General features: G+C 60.4%; 1 protein-coding gene across 1 annotated transcript in view; it reads right to left on the bottom strand.

Moving 5' to 3' along the window:
• The window catches only part of CACNA1H (calcium voltage-gated channel subunit alpha1 H), a 41,303-nt gene extending 31,752 nt beyond the window's left edge, over positions 1–9,551 (bottom strand). The window contains exon 1 of the mRNA XM_059691940.1: positions 9,480–9,551. Coding sequence (XP_059547923.1) covers positions 9,480–9,551 — 72 coding nt within the window. The remainder of the gene's footprint in view (positions 1–9,479) is intronic.
• Positions 9,552–27,111: the final 17,560 nt, after the last annotated feature.

Raw genomic sequence — 27,111 nt, 5'->3', positions numbered from 1 at the left:
AGCTCCCTGAGCCCCTATGGGCACCAGGGCATGCAATAGGAAGAAGGGGGAGCGCAGGGAGGGGCAGCCCAGAGCCTGCCACTCAGAACACCCAACCAGGCCACACTGGCTCCTGCCAGGACCACTGAGGTCTTCCCGACTCCCTGTACCCACAGCAGCCCCCTACCCTTCCTCACTCCACTGCCAGAGCCTCCTGGCTGGGCACTGCCCCCCGCCCAACGGGCAAGAGAGGTGGCTCTAGGCCAGGGGTTCCCAACATGGGCACATGCCCCACAGGGGGGCAATTTGAGAATGAGTTATTAACAGTGAATATTTTGCATTTCTTATGGTTCTAGCGGCCATATACAGTCTATAAATGTCTATTGTGACATATTTATGCATTTCAGTTCTCTATTATGTTTTGAAACTTTATTTTCTATTTTTTCATATCACTTCATATATTATTACTTTTTTTTAACAATTTCTTAGTGATTTCTCCCTCAGTGCCTCAACTGTCTTTTCGTTCTTTTATTTTTCTCTTTCATGGGTGCCATGTTCTTTGGAAGCTTGTTTAGGCCAAGTCAATGGCCTTTTAGGCTTCCTCCACGTGAATAGTTCACTTTTTGAATAATAAGAATTCTATGTCACGGGCGGGGGTGGGGGGAGGTGACAGTCAGGATTTTAGAGATGCTTAGGTGGGGTGTGGCCAAGAAAAGGTTGGGAACCTCTGCTCTGGGCCATCTCTACCAGGCAGACAGAGGGCCTCGGGCTGGTGAGCGCAGGGACACTGACCATGTGGGGGGCTACAATCAGAGACTACCTCCAACCCTGATCAGACTCAGGATCTCAGGTCTTCCCATGTGTGGACAAGTGGCCCGGCCGGCAGAGAGCTGTAAGGACAAGCTGAAAGGATGGACGTCCAGTAGGTCCGGGGCACCCATACTCATGCACACCTGCTCCCAGACACACCGTGGGGGCCCGAGGCCCAGCACCTAGGCCAAATGCTCCCCGCTTAGCGTGGGCAAAACCCTCCTTGCCCCCCTGCTCTGCATGGGGGGGCCTGCCACCCCCCTAGCCTGCGTGCCCATGCCTGCCAGCATTTCCCCCACCCCCTTCATTCTCAGGGGCATTCAACCTTGCTTTTCCAATTTGCTTGAGAGGAAAAACATGTTTCCTCGTGGGAGAAAGCCCATCCTGCAGAAATATATGGCCCTGGGCCACTGGAGAGGGAACATGAACTGAGCGCACACAGGTGAGAGGGTCAGCAGGGCTGGAGCGAGAAGGGCAGCTCCAGGGCCCATCAAAGTACCCCACACGAGGCCAAGGTGGTCGCGGACTCAGGGGCTCAGTGGGCAACACGCAGTGGAGAGACTCGGAGAACTAGCCCCTTCTCAGAAAGCAGCACAGCTTCCTGAGCCCCAACCCTGCCGGCCCCGTCTACACCTCCCCTGAGAACCAGGGCAGCTCCAGGGAATTGTCGAGGCTCCAGGACCAGCCACCTAAGTCCCCCTGGCCGGGGCGCAGGCCCAGCGAGCCAGGCAGCACCGTCTGCTATCTTGTAAGGTTAAAAAATGTCAGAATGTGCCCTGACCGGTTTGGCTCAGTGGATAGAGCGTCGGCCTGCGGACTGAAGGGTCTCAGGTTTGATTCCAGTCAAGGGCATGTACCTTGGTTGTGGGCACATCCCCAGCTGGGGGTGTGCAGGAGGCAGCTGATCGATGTTTCTAACTCTCTATTCCTCTCCCTTCCTCTCTGTAAAAAATCAATAAAAATATTTTTTAAAAACCCTGTTAGAATGTGTCTACTGCCAGGTGCGTGAGGCCACAGAACTCAGGCAGCTAAAAAGGAGGCAGCAGCGCTGCCTGTATCAGCACAAGGGCCAGTGGTGGGAGAACAGGTGACCCCATCAATGCAAAAGCCTCAGTTCGGAACAACGCCTCTGTAGAACATGTTAACACACGTGAGCACAAGGCATAGGGAGTTCTGGAAGAGCCCCCTCCAACAGGAAGAACCATGGCTCGTTGTGGGGAGGGGGTGAGATAAGGGCATAGGCAGGGAGTGGATTCGGGAGGAGTCAAGAGGCCACTTTTGCTCCCCCCACCTCTGCTGTCTGGGCCTCCCCACAGTGTGGCTGTGCACTGCTTGTGCGGTTACAGAAGTGAGGGGTCAGAAAGCCCAGCTGTGTGGTCTGCGGAACTGGTGGCATAAGTGGGGTGGGGGGAGGGTCCCCTGCCTAATGGGCTCCCCCAGCAGCGGGGGCTCCCTACCCACCCAGGGCAGGCACACTTAGCTCCTTGCTGTGGAGCAGCAGGCACAGCGCCTCAGCTGGTGACCCAGAGCTTCCAAGTTGCCACGGCAACAGACTCCTATCAGCCTCTTCCCTCGGTCGCCGGGCATCTGAACAGGGAGCTGAGACATACACACTGACGAGGGGGTTCTCCCGGACCAGCCTCACACCTGCAGGGATCCTGAAGGAGGCCTGGCGGTGCACGCCCCAGACCCGGAACTGTGGCCCTGCGACGGTTCCCGCCTTCTGCTCCCATGCGCCACATGCGGGCTTTTCTGAGCACCTCCAGGGAGCCTCAAGAAGGCAGACAGGATGGGTGACATCTGAGCGGGGCAGCAGGACCCTCTGTGAATGGTCATTTCTCCACGGACCTCAGATGGCTCCTGGCAGGACCCAGCGACACCGTTTGAGTGCAGATCCCATGCAAAGGCTTGTCCGAGATGCCGCATCAACACAGCTGGAAGCTAATCATAAAACCTAGGGCTCACATGTGACCCAGCAATGCCACGTGTGGGTACACACCCAAAGGAACTGAAAACGGGTGCTCCGACGGGTGCCCGTACACACGTGCTCACAGCAGCACGATTCACTGCGGCCAAAAGGTAAAAACAAGCCAAATGCCCATTAACGCACAAGTGGCTAAACAAAATGTGGTAGATCCACTCAGTGGACTGTTACTCAGCCACGAAATGGAACGAAGCACTGACGCACGCTAGACACGGATGAACCTTGAGAATGTTATGCTCAGTGGGATAAGCCAAACAAAAGGACACGCATTATATGATGCCATAGACATGAAATGTCCAGACAGGGGCATCCACAGAGGGAGCGGATTCGTGGCCTCCGGAGGTGGGGGATGGGACTCCCTTTGGGTGGCGGCAATGTTCTGGAACCAGTCAGAGGTGGTGATTACAGGACATTGTGACTGTGCTCAAAGCCACTGGACTGTTCATTTTAAAATGGCTAACTGTGTGGTATATGAATTTCACCTGAATAATCGTCAGACTTGGTGTATTTGGAATTCTCTTTTCAACAACTCTGTCTTGCCTGTACCCCAGGCCTGCAGTCACTTCACTCAAACCACCGTTAGGATGGAGACGCAGAGACCCAGCACCTGGGCAGCACAGAGGGGGCTCGCCCTGGCTCTTCTGCCATGCGGCCTCCGCACAGGGTGCAGCAGCCCCCTAACCTGGATGCATGCCACCTTCTAGGTGATGTGCTCCCAGCATGCCCTGGGGGTCCCCAGCACCCCAGAGCCCTCCTGGTGGCCTCTTGCCAACCAGCCTTGGGTGATGGTGATGCTGTTTGAGAGCTGCCTCCTACGGGTGGGTCCAGATGCCCAGGAAGGGTGAGGTCCTGCAGCAGAGTCCAGTGACGCCCCCCAGACCTCCATGGCCACCGGCCAGGGTGAGGGGCTCGGGAGTGTGACAAGCAGCTGGCTGCAGCTAATTCTCAGCAGGCAGGGCTGAGTCTAACCAACGGGGGGCCAGGCCCTCTGCGCCTTCAAAGGTGAAGCCATAGCCGCAGGCAGGGTGCCGAGGTCATGCCGCTTGGCATCTACCCTCTGACCCCAGAGTCAGGTGTGGTCCCCCAGTCCCAGCAGGTCCCAGGCTCCAGCCTTGCACTCCAGGCCCTCACAGGCCTCACTGCTCCTGCAAGTGATGCCCAAAGACTTCGGGACGCAGCCCTGGCCGGAGCCTCAGGCAGGGTTCTGCCCCTGGTCTCAGGGACCCAGCCTGTGTGGCAACCTGCGGGGGGGGGGGGGGGTTCCCATCCTTGAGACACTGAAAACCCCCTTTGGGCAGAGGGTGTAGACCTGCCTACACCCCGTGGGGTGGGTTACCACCCATTCCCCACTGCCCGCCTCCATCTTGTCACCAGTGGGTCCAGGAAGAGCCCCCTGAGGCCTTAACACTTCTGCCCCCGTCTGGGGGAGCTGGCGCCCCCTGAAGCACTAGCACAGCCCCCAGGTTCGATGGGCCTTCCCCAGTGGCTGGGGACAATTATTCCATAGAGCTCTTGGTTAATTAATCAGTGAGGTAATTAATTAATTACGCTCCAACTGCATTGATGGGGCCCAGCCCAGGTCAGGATGTTCAGATGCAGATCTTGGGGCCGCTGGGCAGCGGCATAAAACATCCTCACCCACCTTCTAGGCTCCAGGGTTCCCGTTAGGTGGAAATGACCCACAGCCTCAGCCGCCCCCTCACAGGCCCGCAGACGGCTGGCGATGATGCCTGTGTAGCCGGGACCAGGAGGTTGAAACAAGGGGATCCTGTGTGGCGGAGGAAACCCCAATGTAACTGTGCCAGGCCCACGGGGACCCCCTGGAGCTGGAAGGGGCCACACAAGGGGGCACAGTCATTTCTGTAGCTACACCCCTCGGCTGCAACCCGGCTGTCTCATTTCGGGTATGGAGATCGGCCACTGCCTGCAGGAACATGGGAGAGAGCCCCTGCCTCCAGATGGCCACCTCAACCCCCCTCTAACACAGGGGCCCCGATCCAGGGCCCTGGGGGAAAGCAGACATCTGTCTCCCGAGGCCTCAGGACAAAGCCAGCCACCGGGACCCTCAGCCCACTGTGCCACTCAAGATCTGCCATGGCCCCAGGGAGCCCCCGCCTCCTGAGTGACAGAAACCTCACCCAACAGCTGTAGGAGTGGACAGTGCCCTCAGAGCTCCCGGAGCGGGCCCTGGGCGCATCCTCAATCCCGATGCCCAGACGGCACTATCAGGTCTTCCAAGCAAGCCTCTGAGGCCAGGGGCAGGAGGCCACTATTGAAGGAAGTTTCTCTTCTTCCCTGAAGCTGTTGCCATGACGACAAGATGCTGACTACTGAGGAGGACCTGGCGCAGCCCGCAGCCTCAGAGCACAGAAGAGGGGCTCTGGGAGGGGGATCCCCTAGCCCACCCTCCTCACTCCGCACTGAGAGCTCATAGGAGGAGAATCCCCGAGGCTCAGCCCCCTGCCAGCCTGCCCTTGGGGAAGCCATCACCACAGGGCTTTAACTGAGGGAGAGGGCGGGTCAGAGGATTACCTTAGTGTTTGAGAAAGAAGGGGGCCAGAGAGAGGGGGGTGCAGAGACTAGAGGAGGGCGGGTGTCTGCTGGTCGGGCTGCAAGCAGTTTACTTTGAAGTTAGAAATTAAATGGGGGTCACTAGGAGCCCCACCACACACACACACATACAGGCTCTGCACAGGGAAATCCCTGGTCTCTGAGGGCAGCTCCATGCGGCCTCTTTATCCGTACGCATGGGGACAGATGACTGCCAGGCCCCTCCGATCCACAGGCCTGCCCCCTGTTCTAGGATGCCCTGACACTGTGGGGTACAGCGGGGCCGCGGCCTACCCATGGTCACAAGGATGGGGGCAGCCGAGTGGGGTCCCCACCTGCAGGCTCTCAGCCCCCTGAGCAGTGTACACCCCACTGGCCTTTATCAGACTGTTCCCTTTGCTGTGAGCCCCAACTCCCTCCCAGCTTTCCCTGTGGCTGAACTCCTGCGGTGGGGAGCCCGTCTCCCCATTCAGCCCGACCCACCATGGCCTGGGCCTGCGTGACTCACATTCCCTCTCATACTCGCTCAGCTGGCCAGGGTGGGGAGCCAGCCTGCCAAACATGGAGCTGTTTGTTCTCCCTGGTGGCTCAGGGTCACGTGGGAGGAGTTGGGGGGGGGGGGCTGGGCTGCCCCTGGGAGAGCACCTCCCCTGGGAAGCTGAGGGGCTGAGAGTCCACATACCACGGAGACACCCAGCTCATCGCCCCACCAGTGGATGACTCCATTGCCAGAACAGCCTTTCTTCTGGACCCAAGTGTGTGCTCTGAGAGCTTCTCCCTGTGCCTGAGCCTGGCCTACACTGAACCCCCTCCCCGGACCCCACTTGGGAGTCCAGGCCCTCAGAACAGAGGGGCACTGCAAAACTCTGCGTGGGCAGGGCCTGGGTCTCTGGCTTCCCACAGCTTGGGGCTAGGCCCGGGGGCTGAGGCCTGCCTCTGGCCCAGCAGAGCCCGACACCTGGAAACTGCCACTTCGCCCTGAGCAGCTTGATGCCCCCTCCGCCTATGCAATGACTGAGCTAGCTGGGAAGTGCACTGTTCTCAGCCCATCTGCCTCAGGAGGGAGGGGACGAGGCAGGCAGCCCCCTTGACTCAAGCCAGGTAGGGCCCAGTGGTGGCCGGCGTGTAGCACACGGAATCCAGAGCAAGCCTGTGTCCGCAGCAAACATGTGCACTGGGCACTAGAGACTGCGTCTGGGCGTGTGTGCTCCGCCTGTCCCGGCATGCCTTGCACACCCCACACACATGCAACTGAGCAGGACTGTCTGTGCGTGTGCACACACTCACCCGTGTACAACAAACACAATCGCACGGCGCGCTATCACACACGCGCGTACACGTGCTCACACACACACTAAGGTGCGCACCTTCAAAGCGTTGGCCTCAAGAAGCGCTGGAGGTCAGCTTCACTCAGGAAGGAGATCCCCACCCCCAGGACTAAACCAAATACTCACACAGACACCATGGAGCCGAGCGTATGCCCACAGCTCCCGTAACTGCGCCGTTTTAAAGACCACGCTAATTAGGAAGAGTGCTAATGCCTCTGCTTGGCTCTTAATAAAGATCTTGATTGGAGATTTTTTTCAAGGCACAACTGAGTGGGAAAGTGCCCTGTCTCTGCCTCCAGTCACCATGCCTACACAGTCTGGCTCTGCAGCCCACAGAGCCTCCTGGAGCCCTGGCCAGCCACTTGGTGGGGGCACGCACAAGTGCGCTGGGAGGCCCTCCTCCCAGGAGTGTTCTGGCCTGAAAGGGGGGCCGGCCCCCAGCGCTGTATCCCTCCCATAGTCCAGGCTCCCCTTATGCAGCTCCGTGTCATGGCTCTGGCTCGGTTCCTGCTGGGAGCGGAGGGCTGAGGCCTCGGAAGCCAGGGTCTGGGAGAGGAAAGCTCAGATGGAACTGGCCTTACCAGGTGAGGCCTCCTTCCCAGCCACACCCCTGCCCATCTTGGATCCCCTCGGGGGGCTCTGCACACCCCCACCAGACCCTAGAAGGGAAAGGCGTGGGCAGAGGGCACAGAGCCAGGAGGGGCCCCTGGGGAAGATGACCGCCTGCCCATGGGGACAGGCTTGCAGGGCCTGCTCCAGGCAGGAATTCCTCAGGCCAGAAATAACTGCCTCAGAGCCACTGCACAGCTGCCCGGGGCCTGAATTAGCGACCCCAGGGGACTGGACGCTCCTTCCATGGGAACGAGGCTTGTAGCGCCCCACCGTTGGCCCGACCCCAGAAAAGGGGGCCCAGGGCCTGCAAGGGGCTGGCTGAAGGGGGCTCCTACCTGCACGAGAACAGGGTGAGCCACCTGGCTGGGAGCGGGGAAGTGGAGGCAGGGCATCTGCAGGCCTTGGGTACAGCACCTGGGACATGTCCTCCTTGTTCTGGGGCCAGGAGCCTGCCTGGCCAGGCCTGGCCTCCCTGGCTCTGCTCCCCAAGAGGGAAACCGAGGCAGCCGAGTCCCTCCCTCCTGCCTCTGCTGGTGACCCTCGTGGTCTCGTCCTTTGTGTTCAGAACCAGCGCACAGCCGGGATGCACAGCGACTGCGGTGGAGACACGCACCCCGTGTGGACATACACACACCTCTGCACACACGGGAGCACGGCTTACCCCGGCATGCAGGTACACGCGGCCCTCAGCCCACACCGGCCGCTCCCTGCAGATCCTGGCTTCCCCACAAGCCCTGCCTGTCAACCAGGTGTTTATTAAAAAGGAAGGACAGCCCTAGCCGGTTTGGCTCGGTGGATAGAGCGCCGGCCCTCGGACTGAGGGGTCCCAGGTTCGATTCCGGTCAAGGGCATGTACCTTGGTTGTGGGCACATCCCCAGTAGTGGGTGTGCAGGAGGCAGCTGATCGATGTTTCTCTCTCAGCGATGTTTCTAATTCTCTATATCTCTCTCCCTTCCTCTCTGTAAAAAAATCAATAAAGTGTATTTAAAAAAATATAAAAAGGAAGGACAGGCCCCCTCTTGGCGGGCCTGCTCTCCCACAGCACAAGGGCCCCGCCTTCAGCTCCCACCCCGCGGGCTGGGTCAGCCAGGGCCTCCTTCTGTGGAGGACAGGGGAATGGCCCCAGAGCCTCGAGGCCAAGGTCAGAGGCCCCAGAATTCAGCCCCCACCCACAGATGGGACCAGACACCCTCCCCACTGGCCCCCAGGCACCTTCCCTGACATTCTGGTGCTCAGGAGTCCCTAGGGTATTGGATAGAAATACAGCCCCCTCGCCCTGTGGCGGGGACAGCGGCTGGGGGCACAGGGCATGGTGTTTTATATCCCAGGCAGGTTTGGGGAGCAGTGTGCCAGAGGAGGGTTGAACCTCTCTCCAGCCTTGGGAGGGGGTGGGGGGGGGTCAAGGGTCCTCCAGAGCTGGGCCCACTTAGTCATCCACTTCCCACCACTAATCAGGCATCACTGTCACACCAGGCCCCACACATAGACTGGACAGGGAGGGCACCCTCTGCGGATGCTCCAGCAGGGCCCAAGCTGGGCAGAGGCCCCATCCCTGTGGGCAGCACCAAAACCTTCCAGACGAGTCCCATCACTGGGAGTGAAGGTGGTCCCTGTCCTACAGACCAGCCCCAGTGGCTGCTGAAGGACAAATGCCTGGACAATGAACACAGGTGCTGCCCGACAAGATCCCCACCAGGGCAGTGAGCCGCCCCCAACCCCTTGATTATAAAATCTTCCCCGTGGGACTTGGCCTGAGTGGAGCCATGGAGCCCGGCACTGCTGACCAGAGACCACAGCATCCTGGGGTGACATGACGGGGGTGGCGCATGGGGGCTGGTGGGGAACCAGGCAGGGCACCAAGAAGTCGCAGCCAGGAGGTAACTTCAGCGCAAAATCACCCCCCACAGGACCTGGGGGTTGGGGGAGGCTTGTGGTGGGAGAGGCCATGGGAGGAAGTACGGGGCTTTCAGCTGGGACTTGGGGGTACCCAGCCGTATGCTCTGTGGCCCGGGGCGGAGGAGGGGTGGGGGTTGGCAGCAGGAGCCAGGAAAGGCTCGGCGGTGGGTGGGGGGTTTTATAGATGGACGCACAGAAGCCCAGGGAGAAGAAAGCTGATCACGTGCAGGAAGTTCAAGGCTCAGTGGAGTCTCCTATTGCACTGGGGCACCTCTCCCCAGCCCCCGAGGACCCCACTGCACCCGAGCACACCCCACACCCGTGCTGCTGCCTCTGGGGAGGCCTGGGCAGCCTGCTCGTCCTGCACCAGGAGCTGCTCCCCCAGCCCCATCACCGCCCGCTGGCCTTGGAGGCTGGGACACAGGCGCCTGCCCTCGGCCCTCCCTCCGCCAGCCGTGTTATTAATAGCAGTGACATTTTAAAAAGGCGGCCAGACCCTCAGAATGTCAACTTCAAAGCAAAAGGAGCCAGATTCGGGTTCAGTGTCCCACCCAGCACTGCTGCCCCCACACCTCCAGCCACCACCCTCCAGGGCCTGGTCCCCACCACCCCAGCCCAGCCCCCAGACTGGACATTGACACAATGCCACTGCTCGTGTCCTCAGAGATACTACCCAAAAGTAAGGGCGGACGGCCCTCTGCACAGAGGGCGAAGATTCCCACAGCTCAGGGCCACATTCCCGCCTGGGCCACAGCGGGCAGCACACGCCCGACTTGAGGAATCCCGAAGCCAAGATGCGAAGGGCCCTGGAGCCAGGCCCAGGGGACACTGGTTCCCTGCACAGCTTGGCCACCCTGACAGGCCATTCCCTCCCTCTCTCTAGGTCCCTCCTATCCTGTCTCCCATTCTTGTTATGGGCTAAGCTGTGTCCCTTCCAAATTCATACCTTAGAGTCCTAACCCCCAAGACCTCAGAATGGGACTGTATTTGGGGAAAGGGCCTTTGAAGAGATGATTAAGGTAAAGTGGGGCCACATGGATGGGCCCCAATTCAACACGACTGCCGTCCTTATAAGAGGAGGAGACTGGGACAGATACACCTACCAACCACATGAGGACTAAAGGGAGAGGCCTTAGGAGCCAGCCTTGCCCAAGCTGATACCAGCCTCCCCGCCTCCAGGCCTGGGAGAAAGAAACGTGTGTTGAACCTCCTGGCCCGTGGCGCTTTGTTCCGGCAAACACACTCCCCAAGGGTCACGCCTCCCCGAGAGACCTTCCTGTCTGCTGGTCGGCTCTGGCTCGGCCCCTGGCTGGAGCTCCCTGGGGAAGCGGGGCGGGGAGGGGGGAGAGTGGATGGCCACGATACTCCATCCCCACAGACTTCCAGAAGTTGGGGTGTGGCCAGGGGTGTCTGGCTGCCCAGAAAGGCAAACAACTAGACAATGGCAACTCTCCAGTCAGGGTGGTTTCTCCCTCGTCTCCTTCCAGCACTTCCGTTTTCCTGGCGGATAAACTGAGGCTAAGGACTCGCCACCTGCCAGGTCACAGAACCCGAGCCTGGCCAGCCCCAGGACCCCAGCGGACATTCCACGTGGTGCCCTTGCCCCCGGAACCCTCTGGGAATCCTCCCCAGACAGGCAGACTCAGCCCCCGCCGGCCCCCAAGGGGCCCTGCCCTGCCACAAAGGAGGCGCTTGGCCTCCCCAGCAGCAGCTGGGCCCACTCTCTACTGTGCTGCAAAGTCCCTCCGCCCGCCCGGGGGCCAGGGCTGTCTGTGCCGCTTCCCAGAGAGAGACCCAGCAGCTTGGGCCACACAGAGGCAGGCTCCCTGTGCTCCCTGAGGCCAGCCACCAATCCTGCAGGGAAAGGCCCCTGGGCCCAAGCCCCTGACCCAGGTGGCTGTGCACAGCTGGGCTTCCAGAAGCTGCCAGTGCAGGCGGGCGGGGGCCGGTGCCATGCTCTCCCACAGGCCAGGTTCCTGGTGTTTCATCAGCAGTCATGTTCAGTCTGAGAGCCCCATGCCCTGAGACAAAAGAGGGGAGTCCTTCAGACGGGTGACACCGGCCCCCCTCGGCGCTAATTAGAGCTCCGAGCAGCAGCATGCTCAACACCAACAGTCAGGGCGGCCCTGGCACAAACATTCCAAAAGACATAGTATTTACGTTTAATGGGCTGAAATTCTTTAAGCTGAGAACCCAGCTGAGCCATTATGCCAGCCAATTTGCAGAGAAGTCGAAAGCACCGCGTGCAGAGGCCACTGAAGGAAGCACACGAGACTGGAAATGGGGCGGTGGCCACAGGAACGCCAGCCCCTGGGTGGCCACCAGGATGTCCCTGAATGTTGCAGCCCCAGGCCAGGTGTAGACAGAGGATCTGGGAGCAGAGCCCAGGGGTGATCATCGCTGGAAACCTGACTGCCTGATAAAATCACTGGAGCACACACCGGGCTGACGTGACCTCCCAAGTCCAGTCCCGATGCGCCTGCAACACCATTTACCTTCCTGCTGGGGACACTCCTATTCACCCCTCAAAACCCGTTCCAAGGACTCTTCCTCCAAGAAGTTTCCTGAGCTAGCCCAGGAGTTCCTCTGCTCACTCAGTCACTTACTGAGCAACTACTATGCATCAGGGACCACTCGAGGTCCCTTGGACACACACGAGTCAGCCTGCACAGAGCCGGGCAGAGGACAGTAAAGAACAGGCGATGGGGCCCTGGCCTGAGCAGTGGTTAGCGTGTTGGTTAGCGTGTTGGCCTTCGCACCAAAGGGTGTAGGTTCGATTGCCAGTCAAGGGCAGGTACCTGGGTTGCAGATTCAATCCCTGGCCCCGGTCCGGGCACATGTGTGGGACAACCAATTGATGTGTGTGTCTCTCACACTGATGTTCCTCTCTCTCTCTCTCTCTCTCCCTCTCTCTAAAAATCATTGGGAAAAACACACTCCGGTGAGGCTTAGCAAAAACAAGCAAGCAAAGGTGACGGGCCCAGCGGTTCCACGTGCTCGCAAGGACATCAGTGCAGTGAGAGTTCTCTCAGGCCTGACAGGAAAGGGGCCAGCCTCCTGGCTGCCGGGCACCCAGCCTATGCCCAGGCCCTGCCATGAAAGCAGGTGGGGGATGACAGAGCAGCAGGGACGGGGGCCCCGTGAATGGCAGTCTCCCCAGGTATTGAGGCAATTCCTAGTCCCGGCTCCTCAGCCCCTCACAGCGTTGGACAATGAAGAGCAAGGGTCCTGTGGACACCCCCTCCCAGCATAGCCGGGGCTTCCTGGTGCAACACAGAATGGCTCACGAGGGGCAGACACAGACCTGATGGAGGATGAGGTGCCCTCCTGGGACTCCTCAGCGCACTCCCTATTCACCCCTACACAGAAGGATGGACCCTCCGGGGAACTCTCCACAGCCAGCTTTGCTTGGTCGGTACACAGTAGGACCTCACTCCCAAATGGATCACGAAGACAGCAGGGTTGCACATTATGTAGGGCTGTGCACTTGGGTTGCTGCACACAGTAGGGCCTTAATGAAATCACTCAGCCGGGCCTCAAATTATGTAGGGCTTGGCTTCAGTCCTGTGCACACAGTAGGCCCTCACATCAGATGGGGGCTGTGGATGAAGGACTCTGCACAGTGGGGCCTCACCCTCTGAGTCAGGAACCATGCCGAGCCTCATTGAAGCAGATGCACACACACAGTAGGCTCTTGGTCCCCACCTCCCACCACATGGCTGGTGGCCCAGCCTGGCTGATGAGGGTGGGTACCTCCCACTGGCTGCCTGCCTCTCCCCAGGCTGCCTGCAGGCCTGGCCCCAGGGAGTCTCACGGCCATGCAGCACGGATTGGCCCGTCCTGGCTCCCTCCCAGCCACCTGCACCTGAATCGATCCCCTAATAACTCAATCCATTAATGATTGAGTGAAATTCTTGGAAACCAGCAGGAAAAGAATGGCTTCTGTGAATCGTCTGAGTCATTTTTTTTAAACTAACAATGGGGAGCCCCTCCCCTCCCCAGCACAGCGGCTGTTCACGCTCACTGCACCCAGGAAGGCACCAGGTGCACCTGCTGGGGTTGGGGGTGGGGAGGCCACAGCACGCTGAACCCCACAGCCTGGCAGGGCCCTATCATCCCTCCAAGCGCCATGGAGCAACATCCCTCCTACCTGCAACCTGGCTACGTAACGGCCTTTCCCCCTCAAGCCCAGTCTGGTTGGGGCTCGGGCTCCCCGCCACAGGGGGAATTGCGTGCCTACGTGACTCCTCCAGGAGGGACCTATGCCATCGGAGGGTCCAGTCCCAACCAAGGGTGGGCTCTGGGAGGGCACCGAGGACAAAGGAGGGAGAGGGGCCTGATGGGTGAGCCAAAAGGGCTCAGGGTGAGCCCGCTAGACTGCTGTGCCCAACCGTCCATTGCAGTGGTGAGCAAACTGAGGCTACCAACTGCCTGGGTCAGGGCAGGTGGTCAGGACCCCAGGAGTCCTGCACTTCCCTCAAGTGCTGAAGACATCACCTCATCTGGAAAATGGGGGCCCTGGACCTCACAGTCACCCCAGGAGAAGCCGTTTCGGAAGGAGCCGGTAGGCTTCTCGGTATGGGCTGAGGGCTCAACCCCTCCCGGGTGCCTGTGGGGACTGCCTTCCGCACCTGCACCCGCTAGGCACCCGGTTCTCCAGAGGCCTCCTGCCGGACCGGATGCGGCAGGAGGAGCGTGTCACCGCCTCTGGGCTCCCAGCAGGCCAGGCAGCCAGACTCGCACACCTGCGAAATGCCCTCTTCTTGCTACATTTTTGTCTTGGAAAATGTACTCCTCCATACTAGAAAAATGCTGTTCATACGTAAGAGGTTTACCATTGCTCTAAGTGAATTACTAAACAGCAATTTCTAAATTTCTCAGTTTTAAATTCCAAGAAGGTGAATACTGAGGCAGTTCTGTGAGAGCCCCTGTGAGGGGGTCCCTAGAGCCTAGAGCAGTGATGGCGAACCTATGACACGCGTGTCAGAGGTGACACGCGAACTCATTTTTTTGGTTGATTTTTCTTTGTTAAATGGCATTTCAATATATAAAATAAATATCAAAAATGTAAGGCTTTGTTTTACTATGGTTGCAAAGATCAAAAAATTTCTATATGTGACACAGCACCCGAGTTCAGTTAGGGTTTTTCAAAATGCCGACACGCCGAGCTCCAAAGGTTCGCCATCACTGGGCTAGAACTTGGGGACCTCTGTTGTATCGGCCTGGAGAACAGGGCGGCCAGCTGTCGACAGCAAACGCTTCTTGCTCCCACACTCCAAAGGAGGTCTCCCAGCCCCCAGAGGCTCAGACCCACCCGAAGCCTGCTGGCCCCCAAAGCCCTTCCCACACCAGCAGGGCCCACAGCCCCCACGCTCCATGGATGTCTTTCTAGGCCCCCACGGTCCCGCGGACGCCCAGGTCCTGAACCTGCGCATCTCAGGGAGCCCAAAGGCGCCCAGCCCACCCAAAGACAGCCCCTGGGTTCCGATGGACCCCAGTAACAACCACACCTCAACACACTCCTTAACACTCACGGGGCTTGAAAGTGCTTCCAGGCCCTTCGGCCACACAGATGCCATTCCTGCATGAACAGCGCCCCATGCCCCCTCCCATCCCCCCCCCCAACCCCCTCCCTGCATCTGCCAGAGACCTGAGCACATCACCACGAAGCTGGGCCCTGCCCTCCGGGGCCTCGCTGCCCAGGAGGCTGCTTGCTGGACTGAGGGCTGTCTCCACGGCTGTAGGCAAGCAGCTCTGGGGAAGCTGGGCGCTTTAATAATAAATCCTTTAATTAGGGAATCCCGCTCCAAGGACAGGCACGTGGGTTACCTACTGTTCCCACGTCTTGGGGTTCCTGCGGCAGGCCTGTAAGGCGTGCTGCCGGGGGCGGAAGCGGGGGGGGGGGGGGAGCCTGGGGCACGGAGCTCTGGAGGAAGCCGGCGGAGAGCAGAGCACGCCTGTGCCTGCCTGAGGGCGTGTCCTTCACACAAGAGCAGGGAAGGCACGTTTTAAAGCGTGTGTCCCCCTCCCTGCCCCACACACATTTCCGGAAGCTTCTGTGAGGCCAAGGTTCAGGGGTATGAGGGTTTGCAATTTGGTTTCTGGCTCCGGATGGGATGGGAGCAACAGGGAGGCTGGACCTCAGGTCTGGGGTCATCAGGTGGATGAAGGGATGCTCACCATCCCAAAGGGGCAGCGGCGGGGCCTGGAAAGCTCCCAGCAGGCCGGAGACCAGCTGCCACAGCCCAGGAAGCTTCTCCAAGGAGAGCCCGTCACCACCCGCCGTTCTGGCCTCACCCTCATACCCCCACGATGACTTACTGCACAGCAGCTGCCCAAGCAGCCCAGGTCCCCTGTCGGCCTCCAAACTCTTACGGGCTCCAGCCCAAAACAGTGGGGATACCTGGGATGCATCCATAAGGAGGCTGCTAGGTAACCAGGTTTCCCCAGACTGCACCCCAGGAGGATGGGGCACCCACTGTTCAGCATGGACAGAGGCCTGTGTGGGACCAAAATGGGGCGTGGTCGGCCCAGTCAAGGGTGTGTAAAGGAAGAGGGTGAACAGCACTGGGGTTCGGGGGGGGGGGAGGGTCACAGAGCCAGGGGAGGCTTGGGCAAGGTGTGAGGGGCAGAGCTGGGTGTGTGGGCCTGGCCAGCACAGCCCCCTGGAGCACCTGCACTGGCAGCACCAAGGTCCCCGGCGACTCCCCATGGCCAGTGCTGGGCAGCTGCTCGATGAGGTACTGGACAGTCCAGTCCCAAGAGCTGCGGACCCTCAGCGAGTCCCTCCACCCTCTGAAAGGCAGGTTCCCACCCTGGTGTAACAGTGAGCGCCCTCCTGATGGTGCGTTACCTCGAATGGCAAGCACGACACAGGTGTCCCAGAGACAAGGGGATGTACAGAATGAAGATAAAATGCACACAGCACACGGGGGACGAGAGCCAGTGTCCACCCCAGGCCCCCACCAGAGGAGGGGCCCCCACCTCTCCCTGCCACATACCTGCCGAGCCCCCTCTGCAGGGGATGTGCCAGGAGAGACAATCAGAAGGGGCACAAACCTGGTTGGCATGGCAACCAGGAAGCCAGCCCAGACCTCAACCAGATCATTGTGCTGAAGATACTTTTCTAATTAAAATCAGAGAGACAACATCGATCCTCAGCAGTCATGAGGGATGTCAGGAATGTGCGTGGGGGGGGGGGGGAAGCGGGGGGGGGGCGCCTCTGCCCAGGCCGGGGGAGCAGGTCAGACTCTCTTTTCACTGGCCTAGTTGCCCCTCCCATGTTCCCCCGTTTCTCTTGTTCTCCTTTACGGCAAAACTCTGACCAGAGGCCACAGCTGAGTCTGCCGGCCTTGCCCCAGATTCCTCAGAACTCCCAAGGCCCGCAGCCCTGCCCCACCCTGCTGGTGGGCTTGCTGGTCCAGAGAAAGGACCAGAATGCTGGGGAGGGGGCTGCCCCTCTTGGAGGTTAGGTGTTGCTCAGCTGTCTGCACAGATGTGCCCCGGGGCTGACTGCACTGGGGTCCAGAGGCAAGACCCCACCTCTGTGCCCACCAGCCGCTCAAGTGTCAGAGGCGGGAGGCACCCTGGGAAGGGTGGGAGGGTGTATGTGGAGGGGAACACTGTCTCTTTCTGCCCGGCCTCCAGAGCGCTGCAGATAAACAGTCTAAATTAGGAATTAAAACATCCCTTGCTCCCACCAGCCAGCAGGCTGTATTTCAAACGTGCAGGAAACACCCAGCCACCGTGGCCCCAGAACCTCCTCACATGATGCGAAGGCAGCGGTTCTCAACCTGTGGGTCGCGACCCCTTTGGCGGTCGAACGACCCTTTCACAGACCGTCCTGCAGATCAGATATTTACATTTCGATTCGTAACAGTAGCAACATGACAGTTATGAAGTAGCAATGAAAATAATTTTATGGTTGGGTCACAACATGAGGAACTGTATTTAAAGGCCAGAAGGTTGAGAACCACTGGGCTAAGGGGTCTGGCTGCACCGAGGGGAGAGTCTTGCTGGGCACAGCCCACCTACCCTGGGACTGGCCTCCCCGAGCCAGTGGGCCCAGGGCTGGAATCTGGGACTCCGTGCTGCCCTGCTCAGCCCCCCACCAGCCCCCAAGAAGGGCGAGGATAGAGGGGCACAGAGCCCCATGGCTGTGACTGAGGGGAGTAAACACCCTCCTGGCTGCCCTGGCCTCCCACCCAGGGAGAGGCCTCTGTGGTGCTGGGCGAGAATGGCCGCCCTCGGGCACTCCATGCGGTTCTCGGAGGGCAGGGCCACAGGGACTCCCCTCCCTGAGCTCCAGGGTTCACCAAACCAGGCTTCCTGCCCACCCACTCTCAGTGGGACGGGGGGAGGTGAGGAGAGGGGAGGTGCTGCCTGGAGCAGGGTGTATCTGGGACAGAGGGAGCTCTGTGCTGGAATTTCAGGCATCAAACATCAACAGAACTCGGGCTCCCTTTGAATTCCAGACACCCGGCCCAGTGCCAGGCTGGTCCAGAGGATCCCACCTCATTGGGCAGGGGAGGGGGTCTGGGTAGAAGACTTGGGGTCAAGGTCAAGCTGGGAGAAGGCAGCGTGTCAAGAGCTGAGAGTTGGGAGGGCCATATCGGCACAGGGAGAAGGCACCGGAGTGAGGGCCCCCTGAGAGCACAGTACCCCCAACATGGACACCATCCGCGACTGCCCCCTGGCCAGAGAGGAGATACTTCCTGGGGTGTCTGCAGCCACAGGGAGCCCTGTTCCAATGCAGTCACCGACATCCCCATTTGGGCACCTGTCTGGTGACAGTGGCCCTGAGACTTCAGACCTGCCCACTCTGGCTATGCACAGCGGACGATGGCCGGGACATGGGGCACCACGGGTCCCTGTCCATCTTGGCTTCCCCCCCCCCCCATACACACAGCCACGAATCCCAGCCCCACACCCAGCCACCAAGAACCAGCAGTCAAAGCTCCCTCTCCAGGGGCACATGCTGGTCACGGGGACTGCAAGAGGGACAGAGAGGGCCAGGGGCTGGCCCACAGAACCCAGGCGGCCAGAAGAAACGCCAGGGATCCGGCCCCAAGCACCACCGAGCCTGCCTCAGCTTGTCCCGCCTCCGACTGTGAGGGCCTGCAGAGCCCCTGGAGACACCCCGACACAAGGTCACCTGCCCAAGGCCTCTGCACGGACGCCGCTGGCCACAGGGAAGTCAGCACTGCCCAACCCAATGCCTCCACCAGCGAGTTCACGACGACCCTCCTTCAGGAAGGAGACCTGACTGTCCTCGCGCAGCTGGGCTAACATCACAGCGGCCACGAAGAGAAATGAGTCATACAGACGCCCGTGGGGACTGGGCACTGCCAAGTAGCAGATGCTGATGACCCAAGGCTCCTGGCTCCATGGAGGGCCCTAGAAATTTCTATGTTGAAGTCCTCACCCCCAGGACTTCAGAATGTGACTGCATTTGGAGACACGGTCCTTAAAGCGGTGATTCGGGTAAAAGGGAGCCACGTGGGTAGGACCAAGCCCTAGGTGACAAGTGTCCTTATCAGGAGAAGAGACCGGCACACAGACACCCTCAGAGCAATGACCAGGGGAGCACACAGGGCAGAGGCAGCCGTCTCCGCGCCGGCAGCGCGGCCTCAGAAGGCACCGGCCCTGCTGGGATCATCTCGGCCCTCCAGCCTCCAAGCCTGGGAGGAAACCGAGGTCTGTGGTGTAAGTCATCTGTCTGTGGCTTTGTCACGGCGACCAAGGAGGCTAATTAAGGAGGCCAGGTCTGACGTGTCCTGATCACCCCAGGACAAGGAACCCCCAGAGCAAAGAGGTCCAGGGGGCGCTGTGCCGCCAGCAGATCCCCGAGCTGGGTTCAGGGATCATCCTGAGTGAGGGAGGGGCTTTCAGGGTCCATAAGACAAAATGGGCTTTGCCCTCAGAGACCCCCCCTTCCCCCCAGGTTCTTATCAGAGCTATGCTGAACCACTTCCTCCAGGAAGCCCTCCCCCTCTGCAGCACGGCCTCGTCCCAGCTATGGGGGGCCACCTGCCGCCCACCCAGGAGCTACTCAGGCAACTGGAGGGCGTCCCAGAGTGGCCAGAGAGTGTGAGCCAAAATCCCAAGTCCAGCACCCTCCCAGCCAGTCCGGCAGCCCCGTGGCACCTCCCAGCATGCCTGGCCCTGTCCGACAGCCGGGCCTGGGCAGACTGCTGGGCCTCCGAGAGTGGGATGCACCCGCTTCAGATCCCCACGCCGGGGCCTGCCACCCAGGAAGGCCTCCAACACTTCAGCCAAAGGAACCAAAGGGGAGGCGCCGGCAATGCCTGGTGCAGGTGCCCACCAAGTGCGGACCAGTGTGTCAGGCTGGCATCAGACAGACTGGACCATGTGGGTTCTTGGAGGGAGTCAAGAGCATGGACAGTCATCGTGGGAAAATGATGCAGCCCCCTCCCATCACAGGATGGGTGAGGGCCGCTGAATCCACCCTCGCCGCCCTCCCGCAAAACCAACGATTCTGGTCCATTTCTTGATTCTGGTCCACTTCCCAGGGTCAGGTGCCCTCACTCCTTCTAGAAAGTTCTCAAAATGCTGGGCGTGGGGCAGAGGCATGGGTGCGGGCCCCTGGGCATGAGCAGCCACCGGGGAACACGCCAGCTCCCACAGACCTGAGTGCTCCCCCTGCTCATCCACTAAGAGTCCACTGAGCGCTCACTACATGCCAGCACCCTAACGCCACCAGCTCTTAGTGCCTCCGTTTTCTGTGTCTGAGGAACCCACATGTGGCCCTGGGAGGTGGAAGGGAGGGAGGCTGAGAGGTCTAATCCGGAAGCAGCCCTGAACTCCATAAAGTGCTTTATGTAACTTGGGCCAGGCCGGTAAACCAGGAGCCTGGCTGGGGATTAGTGGCAGGCGTTGCCACGGCAACCTGATTAGTGGGAAACTTGCGTCTCAGCTCAAGCCTTGGCGTCTCAGCTCAAGCCTTGGCGCAGCTAGGCAAAGGTAAGAGGAAGCCCAAGAGATTCATTAGCAACAGGTTCCCATGGCAACCGCGCCAAGCTCATTAATAATTTTTTTTATGCCAAGTGTGGGTGTTGAAATTCTCCGGAGGGCTGACAGAGGGATGGATGCCGAGCAAACACACACGCCAGCTACTCCCACCCGCAGCCTGGCACCACCCCGCCAGGGCTCCCTGCGACACATGCCCCGCCCACCCATGTGCCCACTGTATGCCAGGACGTGGCACCCAGCAGGCCTCGTGGTTCCTACGACCATGCCCTGCAGGATGGACTTTCGAAAGGAGATCGAGATCAGAAGGGCAGCTCACACCAACCCAGGGGGCCTCCAAGATCCCTCTTCTAAAGTAGCAGGGCTGCCCACCTCCCAGGGGTTACCCGAAGTGTCTGCTGAGGGGAGATGGGGAGTGTCCTGCTCGCACAGGTTGGTTCAGCCGTGGGCTCGGGCCGAGTGTGCTGTCTCGTGCCCACTGGCTACCTCCTCTGGGACCACCGCCAAGGCTGTTGCAGTGGCTCAGAAAAACAAGCCCGATGGGTGAGGGGTTAAAAAGCAGGCACTGCTCCCGGCGGGTGTGGCTCAGCTGCTTGGAGCATCATCCCGTACACCGTAAGTGTTCGACTGCTGGTCAGGGCACACACCCAGGTTTCGATCCCCGGTTGGGGCGCGTGTGAGAGGCAACTAATTGATGTTTCTCTGTCTCTCCCTTCCTCTCTGAAATCAATAAAATAATTTTTTTTAAAAAAAAAAGTAGGCGTTGCACCTCAAATGACTCAATACAGTTCCCCTCAAATCCAGTGACTCTGCTCCTGGGATAACTGAAGACGGGGGTTCAAACAAAACTTGTACACAACTGTCATGGCAGCAGAGTTCACAGCAGCCAGAAAGTGGGACAACTCGGCGTCTACCCGCAGATGAATGAATGAACACCATGTATCCATCCACCCAACAGGGCATTATTCCGCCATGAAAGGAGCGAGGCGCTGCCATATGGCACCATAAATATGGATGAACCTTGAGAACATGGTGCTCAGTGAGAAGAGCCAGACACAGAGGCCACACAGTGCGGTTCCCTTCACACGGGGTGTCCAGAACAGGCGGGTTCAGAGACAGTGGATTAGTGGGTGCCAGGGGCTGAGGGGTGGGGTCTCCTTTTGGGGTAATAAAAACGTTCCAAAACTGATGGCAGTCACGCTTGCACAACTCTTGTGACGACAGCAAAAACCACTGAGTTGTGTTTTGTTGTTGCTACTCGTATAACCCGAGGATATTTTTCCACTGGTTCTTAGAGAGAGTGGAAGGGAAGGGTCGAGACAGAGAGAAACGTCGATGTGAGAGAGACACATCAATTGGTTGCCTCCTGCATGCACCCTGACCAGGGCTGGGGGTCAAGCCTGCAACTGAGGTATGTGCCCTTGACCAGAATCGAGCCCAAGACCCTTCAGTCCACCGGCTGACACTCTATCCACGGAGCCAAACCGGCCCGGGCTGCATTGTGCATTTTCTGTGAGTCGTGTGGTGTGCGCAGTTCACTGAGAGAACGAGTGAGTGCCTGAGTCGGCCTGCCTGGGCTCCAGTCCTGGGGGCCGCACAGGGACCCACTCTGAGCCTCCGTTTCCTCATCGGTAGACAGACTGGGGTGCTGAGGTGTCCCTCCAGGGCTGAGACAGAAGGAGAGGCTCCCCCTGGCAAATCGGGTGAGGCTTGCCCTCATGGTTACCTGGCTCCAGGGTCAGTGGTGACCGGTGCCCGACCCATAGGGCATCCCCATCTGCCGTGGGCAAGAATGTGGCCCAGAGCCCAGCATGACCTTCTAGAGCAGGGGTCCTCAAACTGCGGCCCGCGGGCCTCACGCGGCCCGCCGAAAACATTTATCCGGCCCGCCGGGTGTTTTTGCCGCCGCTGCCTGTCCTGCTTAGCAGCTGACCCGTCCCGGGCCCGCAGTGCGCATGTGTGGAATGTCTGAGGGACAGGGAACTGGCCCCCCGTTTAAAAAGTTTGAGGACCTCTGTTCTAGAGTGAGGGACACCTCCCTCCCAGGAAGAACCTGGCCACCACCAACCCCATCTGGCCACTTGGGATGGCCTGCTCCCGTCTTCCAGTCCCGGGGATGTCCCAGGAGGAGAATACGCGAAGGCAAGGCTCCCCGCCACCAAGCTGGGGTCGCTCCGTGTGGAGGTGCGGACAGTACAGTGGCCTCTGTGAGGAGGCCGAGGAGCGGTCACAGCAAAGGACTGTGGGATTTGTCATTAGAGGACACACAGGTCTGTTCCGAGCCCATGTGGGTGACAAGTCAATTACCCACTTAGGAGCCACAAACCCAGGGCTGCCCTTCCACGCTGAGGGGAAGGAACGGTCCAACCCCTAAACCTCAGGAAGGAAGAGAAATGTTGGCAGGGCAAGGCAGGACGGGAGCGTGTGGGTGCTGGACACCACGCAGACCTCGGAGCGAGGTGCGAGATGGTGGCTCTCCCGCATGCTCTCAGGGGCAGCCAGGGCTCCCCGAACCCCCAAGGCCCATACGCCTTTTTTCTCTGCCCTGGCACCCCTCCCCAGCAACAACACCCAGAAACTCCACTGGGCAGGGGCCAGACCAGACCCCTTCCTGGAGCCCGCCCACCTGGCCGAAGGCTCCCTGAGACAGTGCTGCCTGCTCCTCCTTACTCAGTTGATCCAGATTTCTAATGTAGATTTGGGGGGGGGGGGGTGCGGGCGGGGAGGAAGCCCAGCTTCTAACATATCATTTCTCTGACATTGCTGCTGGCTTCTGGAACATTCTTCCGGATGATGTCATGTGCCTCCTGCCCCATCCCTCCCAGCAATCGCAGCACCCAGGTCAGCTAAGGGGGGACTACGTGGGCCGCCCATCCTGTGTCCTAATACTCAGCCAGCCTCCTTCCTGCCTCAGTCTCACCTCAGATGCTGCACCTGCGGAGACGCTCACATCTCCCAGCACCACTGGGAGATGCCCCCCTGAATCCCCTGCCCTCCTCCCGATGGTGGGGGGCGAGGGGGGGCTCCATAACCTATGCTCCCATGTGGGACACCTTCCATGTCCTCGAGTGCCCACGAACCAATAACCCCAAGGGCAGCCGATAAAGGTGCTCCTGCCATACGGCACTTCAGGACTGCCCAGCCGGCCACGCCCGAGGCGCAAAACACACTCACAAACACGCGGTCCCATCGCGCGGTCATGAAAGCAGCAGGCCTGTTCTGTGGCCAGAGCTAGGAGGCTGCCCTGCCAGCAGCCCACGACCCGAGATGTGTCCTCATCCATTCCGATGAGGTGCTAATGCAGGCTGACTCATCAGACTGCGGCCATGGCTGGTCACAGATTGCAAAGACAAAGGGAGGCGGCCAGACGGCGGGTATAGCCTCTACCTAGCCCTGAAGAGGCGGGCACCGCCCTCCGCAACTTCCTGGCAGGTGACAGCCAGCTGTGCTCTGGGTTCCTGTCCCTGTGGCAGGCTGAGCTGCATGGGGCTGGGGCTGGGGCTGGGGAGAGTGGTGGGCACAGGCCAGCTGCTCAGGAGATCCTCCCAGGTCACACCACGCCAGGCACCTCCCCCTTCTAAGGAAAAGGCCTAAGATGTTTCCAGGACCTGAGGCTCCCAGCCCACTGTCAGATGCCCCCATGCCAGGTCCCTGACCCCCACCACCCTCGAGACCCAGGGGCTTACCCAACACCTGCCCACCCACCTGGCCGGGCCATCCCCAGCAGCCTGCTCACAGCCACACCCTGGCCCCGGCAGATCCACCTCCCACGCCCCCTGAACACTGTCCACAGGGAGCAGCAGCTGCTGGCCTTGGCCATCTCAGGGTCTCATCCTCTTATCCACCTTGTCCCCTGCCCCCACCACACAGCCAAGCGCTGCCCACATTCTCTTCAGGACTCCAATAAGTCCCGTCACCAGGCAGGAGCCTGTGGCCTGGAGACACCCCAGACCCTCCCCAGTTGGGCTGGGGCCACGGGGGCTCTGGAAAGCCTGGGCCTGAGCATCCTCATCACCCAAGAAAGCCCAAGCCAGGCTCTGGGATGGGAGGTCCTTAAGGGGAGCCCAGCTCTGGACTCAAACCTGTCTCCTCTCTGGTCACCTGTGGGCAGTGCCCCTCCACAGCTGCTCAGAGGACGTGGCAGCAGCTGGAGCCCAGACACCACCCAGAGCCTTTGCTGCCAGAGGGTTCCCCAGCTGGGAATCCAGCCTGCCCAGCCCTGCCGGCCGCCCACACAGTACCCTGCAGGAAGTCCTCAGCCTGGCCGAGGGCCTCAGGAAAGAGCCCGGTGGGGCTCAAAATGAGGCTCCCTTTCTGCCCTTGCACCCAGCGGTACCCTCCGGGCAGCAGGAAGGCCCTGGCAGCCCACAGAGCACTTGCTGAGGGAGGGTCCAGACTCCCAGTGGTCTCTCTCCTGCGCTTCCATCCCGGGGAAGAGGCCAGTCCAGAGGGACAATACCTGAAGACCCAACATCACGGACAGACACCAGTGGGCACCGCCTCGGGGAAGCCCCCGGGTGGCACAGAGACAGCACTGGGCGAGCCCAAGGCACCCGGAAGACTTGGGCAGAGAGACACACGCTTGGGGGCTAACGAGGCCTCCCCTCGAGGATGCTCAGAAGAACCGATTCTCAGTCGGCTTCCCCTCCCAGGTGGCTCCGCTCCTTGTCAGAGAGCCTGGCCTGGTGGTGACTTAGCCCAGAAGGTACTGCCTCCCATTAACGGCATCGCCTGCATTTCCCTCTGGGGACTGCGAGGGCGTGCGGGCTGGGACGGGGCTGCCTGAGTAACGCACCACGGCGGGGCTTGGACCACAGGAGCCCTCTCACCGCGTGGAGGCTGCAGGGCCGTGGTCAAGGCATCACAGGCTGGACCCCGCTGGGGGCCGTGATCAAGGCATCACAGGCTGGTCCCCGCTGGGGGCCGTGATCACGGCATCACAGGCTGGTCCCCGCTGCGGGAAACCTTCGGTGCCCCTGGGTTTGTGGACACGTCACTCCCGTGTCTGCCCCATCTTCCTGAGCTGCTATGTGCCTGTGTCTCCTCCTCGTATGAGGACACAGGTCATCGGATTCAGGGCCCTATTTCCCTCTAAATTCACATTCATAGGTTCCAGGTGGACATGAATTTGGGGGACATTCTTCAAGCCAGGACACTGGCCTACACACGCCAGCTTGTGCACACCATGTTCACCCCCCACAGCCGCGCCCCTGAACACAGCGTTCCACCCCCAGGGGTGGTGCTCCTGCCACTCTGTCCACCTGCCCAGCCTGGCTGCTCTCCCAGGGCCCTGCAGTGCTGCCCCCAGCAGAAGGCGGGGATTCCGCCACACCCCAACCTTGCCACCCCTTATGTTCCTGTTTTTCTCTGTCGCTTTTGTCAGTCCCTGGGGTCAAAGGATAGGCAGCCAGGACACAGCTGGCCCCACACCTCCTGGGGTTCCTTGGAGGCAAAAGGGGTTCAAAAGTCACCCCCAGGGCAACAAGTGGGTGGCCCAGGACTTGGCTTCAGGCCTGGCACCAGGAATGCCCCTCCCATGCCTGAGAACATGAAGGGGGCTTGCTCCTATCGACACTCCGCTCCAAATGCCACTGGGGAAGCTTGCTGGCAGCGGAAGGAAGCTAGAAAGTCGCCCCCTGGGGGTCCTTCCAGGGGGGGTGGGCACTTAGCCTTCGGTCCAGCAGATGGTCCCAGCCTCCAACCTCCCCTTGAGCGAGACCCTGTGCCACCACTCCAACCAGGGAAGCAAGTGGGCACGGGGCACCTGGCTGGCACCCCAGCGGTCCTCAGACAGCCACAGCGAGAGGTCTCGAGGGGCGTCTGTTCGGTTCAGAAAACCAAGAGCCAGGACACGACCAAGCCACCAAGGCCCTGAAGCGTTGGGGTGTCTTCCTTGGCAGTAGGGCCCCAGCCTCTGACACCCAGTCAGGGCCCAAAGCGGGGGTGGGGGGGACCCCAGGTTCAGAGCCCACCCTGCCTTGCCACCTGGGACCTCAGGGACACAAACTCTGTCCAAAGAATCTGCTGCCTTCTGGAAAACTCTCCCCCAGCCTCTCCTTCCCCTGATGAATGCATCGGATGCCCCACACCCTCCATGCAAGCCAGGGCGGGAGGACCTCAAAGTCTCCCTTGTGTGGCCCTCTCCCCGGCTGGCCGCGAGCTGGACTGGGCCCTTTACCAGCCGAGTCAGAGGACGTGCCACGCTGTCAGCGATGAGGAAGGGCAGTCAGAGGTGAGGTGAGGGAGAGAACATAGGTTACAGGAGGTGGCCGACAGCCCCACCCCCAGTGGCCAGGGAGATCCCAGGAATCCCAGGAGACCCCAGCCCTGGCCTCCCTGCGGGGTCGCCACTGACTTCCAGCCATATCCCCTGGGGAGACATAACGGTGTCCCTACTGCAGTCCTCTGAGCAGTAAGGGGCAAGAGACAACCACCTCCTGCCAGGGACTCCGCCAGCCAGGTGTAGACAGGTAGGGAGAAGGGAGAGAGAAAGGAATGGAACAAGCGGGGGAGAGGGGGGAAGACGTGGGGCTCCCAGCTGGAGGCCACTGCAGCCCAGAAGGGCACTGAGCCCCTCCTTCACCTTCGCAGGCCACGGTCCCACCACGCCAGCACTCTGACCTCACCTGGGGGCCGGCCTGGGGTGGGGGTGGGGGTGCACTGGCAGAGCCCAGAACAGAAAGGACATCGTGACCAAGCGTGGCCCGCGCTGCTTGCCAAACACATCTGCACGGGTGCCAGGGCCAGGCTTTGCCCAGCTCCAGGTGGGGGGCAGGGGTTGTGCCCACCCGGGAGGTCTGCCTACTGTGCGCCCCACCCCTTGAAGGTTAGGGGGTTCCCACGGGCTCCCAGCACTGCAACCCAGCTCTGTACGCCCCCACTGCCTTCTGGGTCCTTTGTCCCTGTGAGCTCCCTATCTTACACCAGGCAGGGCTGGGGGCTGGGGCCGGTTTCACCCTGGG

This window comes from Myotis daubentonii, chromosome 4 (genome assembly GCF_963259705.1).
Source record: "Myotis daubentonii chromosome 4, mMyoDau2.1, whole genome shotgun sequence".
NCBI classification, from domain to species: Eukaryota; Metazoa; Chordata; class Mammalia; order Chiroptera; family Vespertilionidae; genus Myotis; species Myotis daubentonii.
The sequence above is the reverse complement of the archived record's forward strand: the minus strand, read 5'-3'. Positions and strand labels throughout refer to the sequence as shown.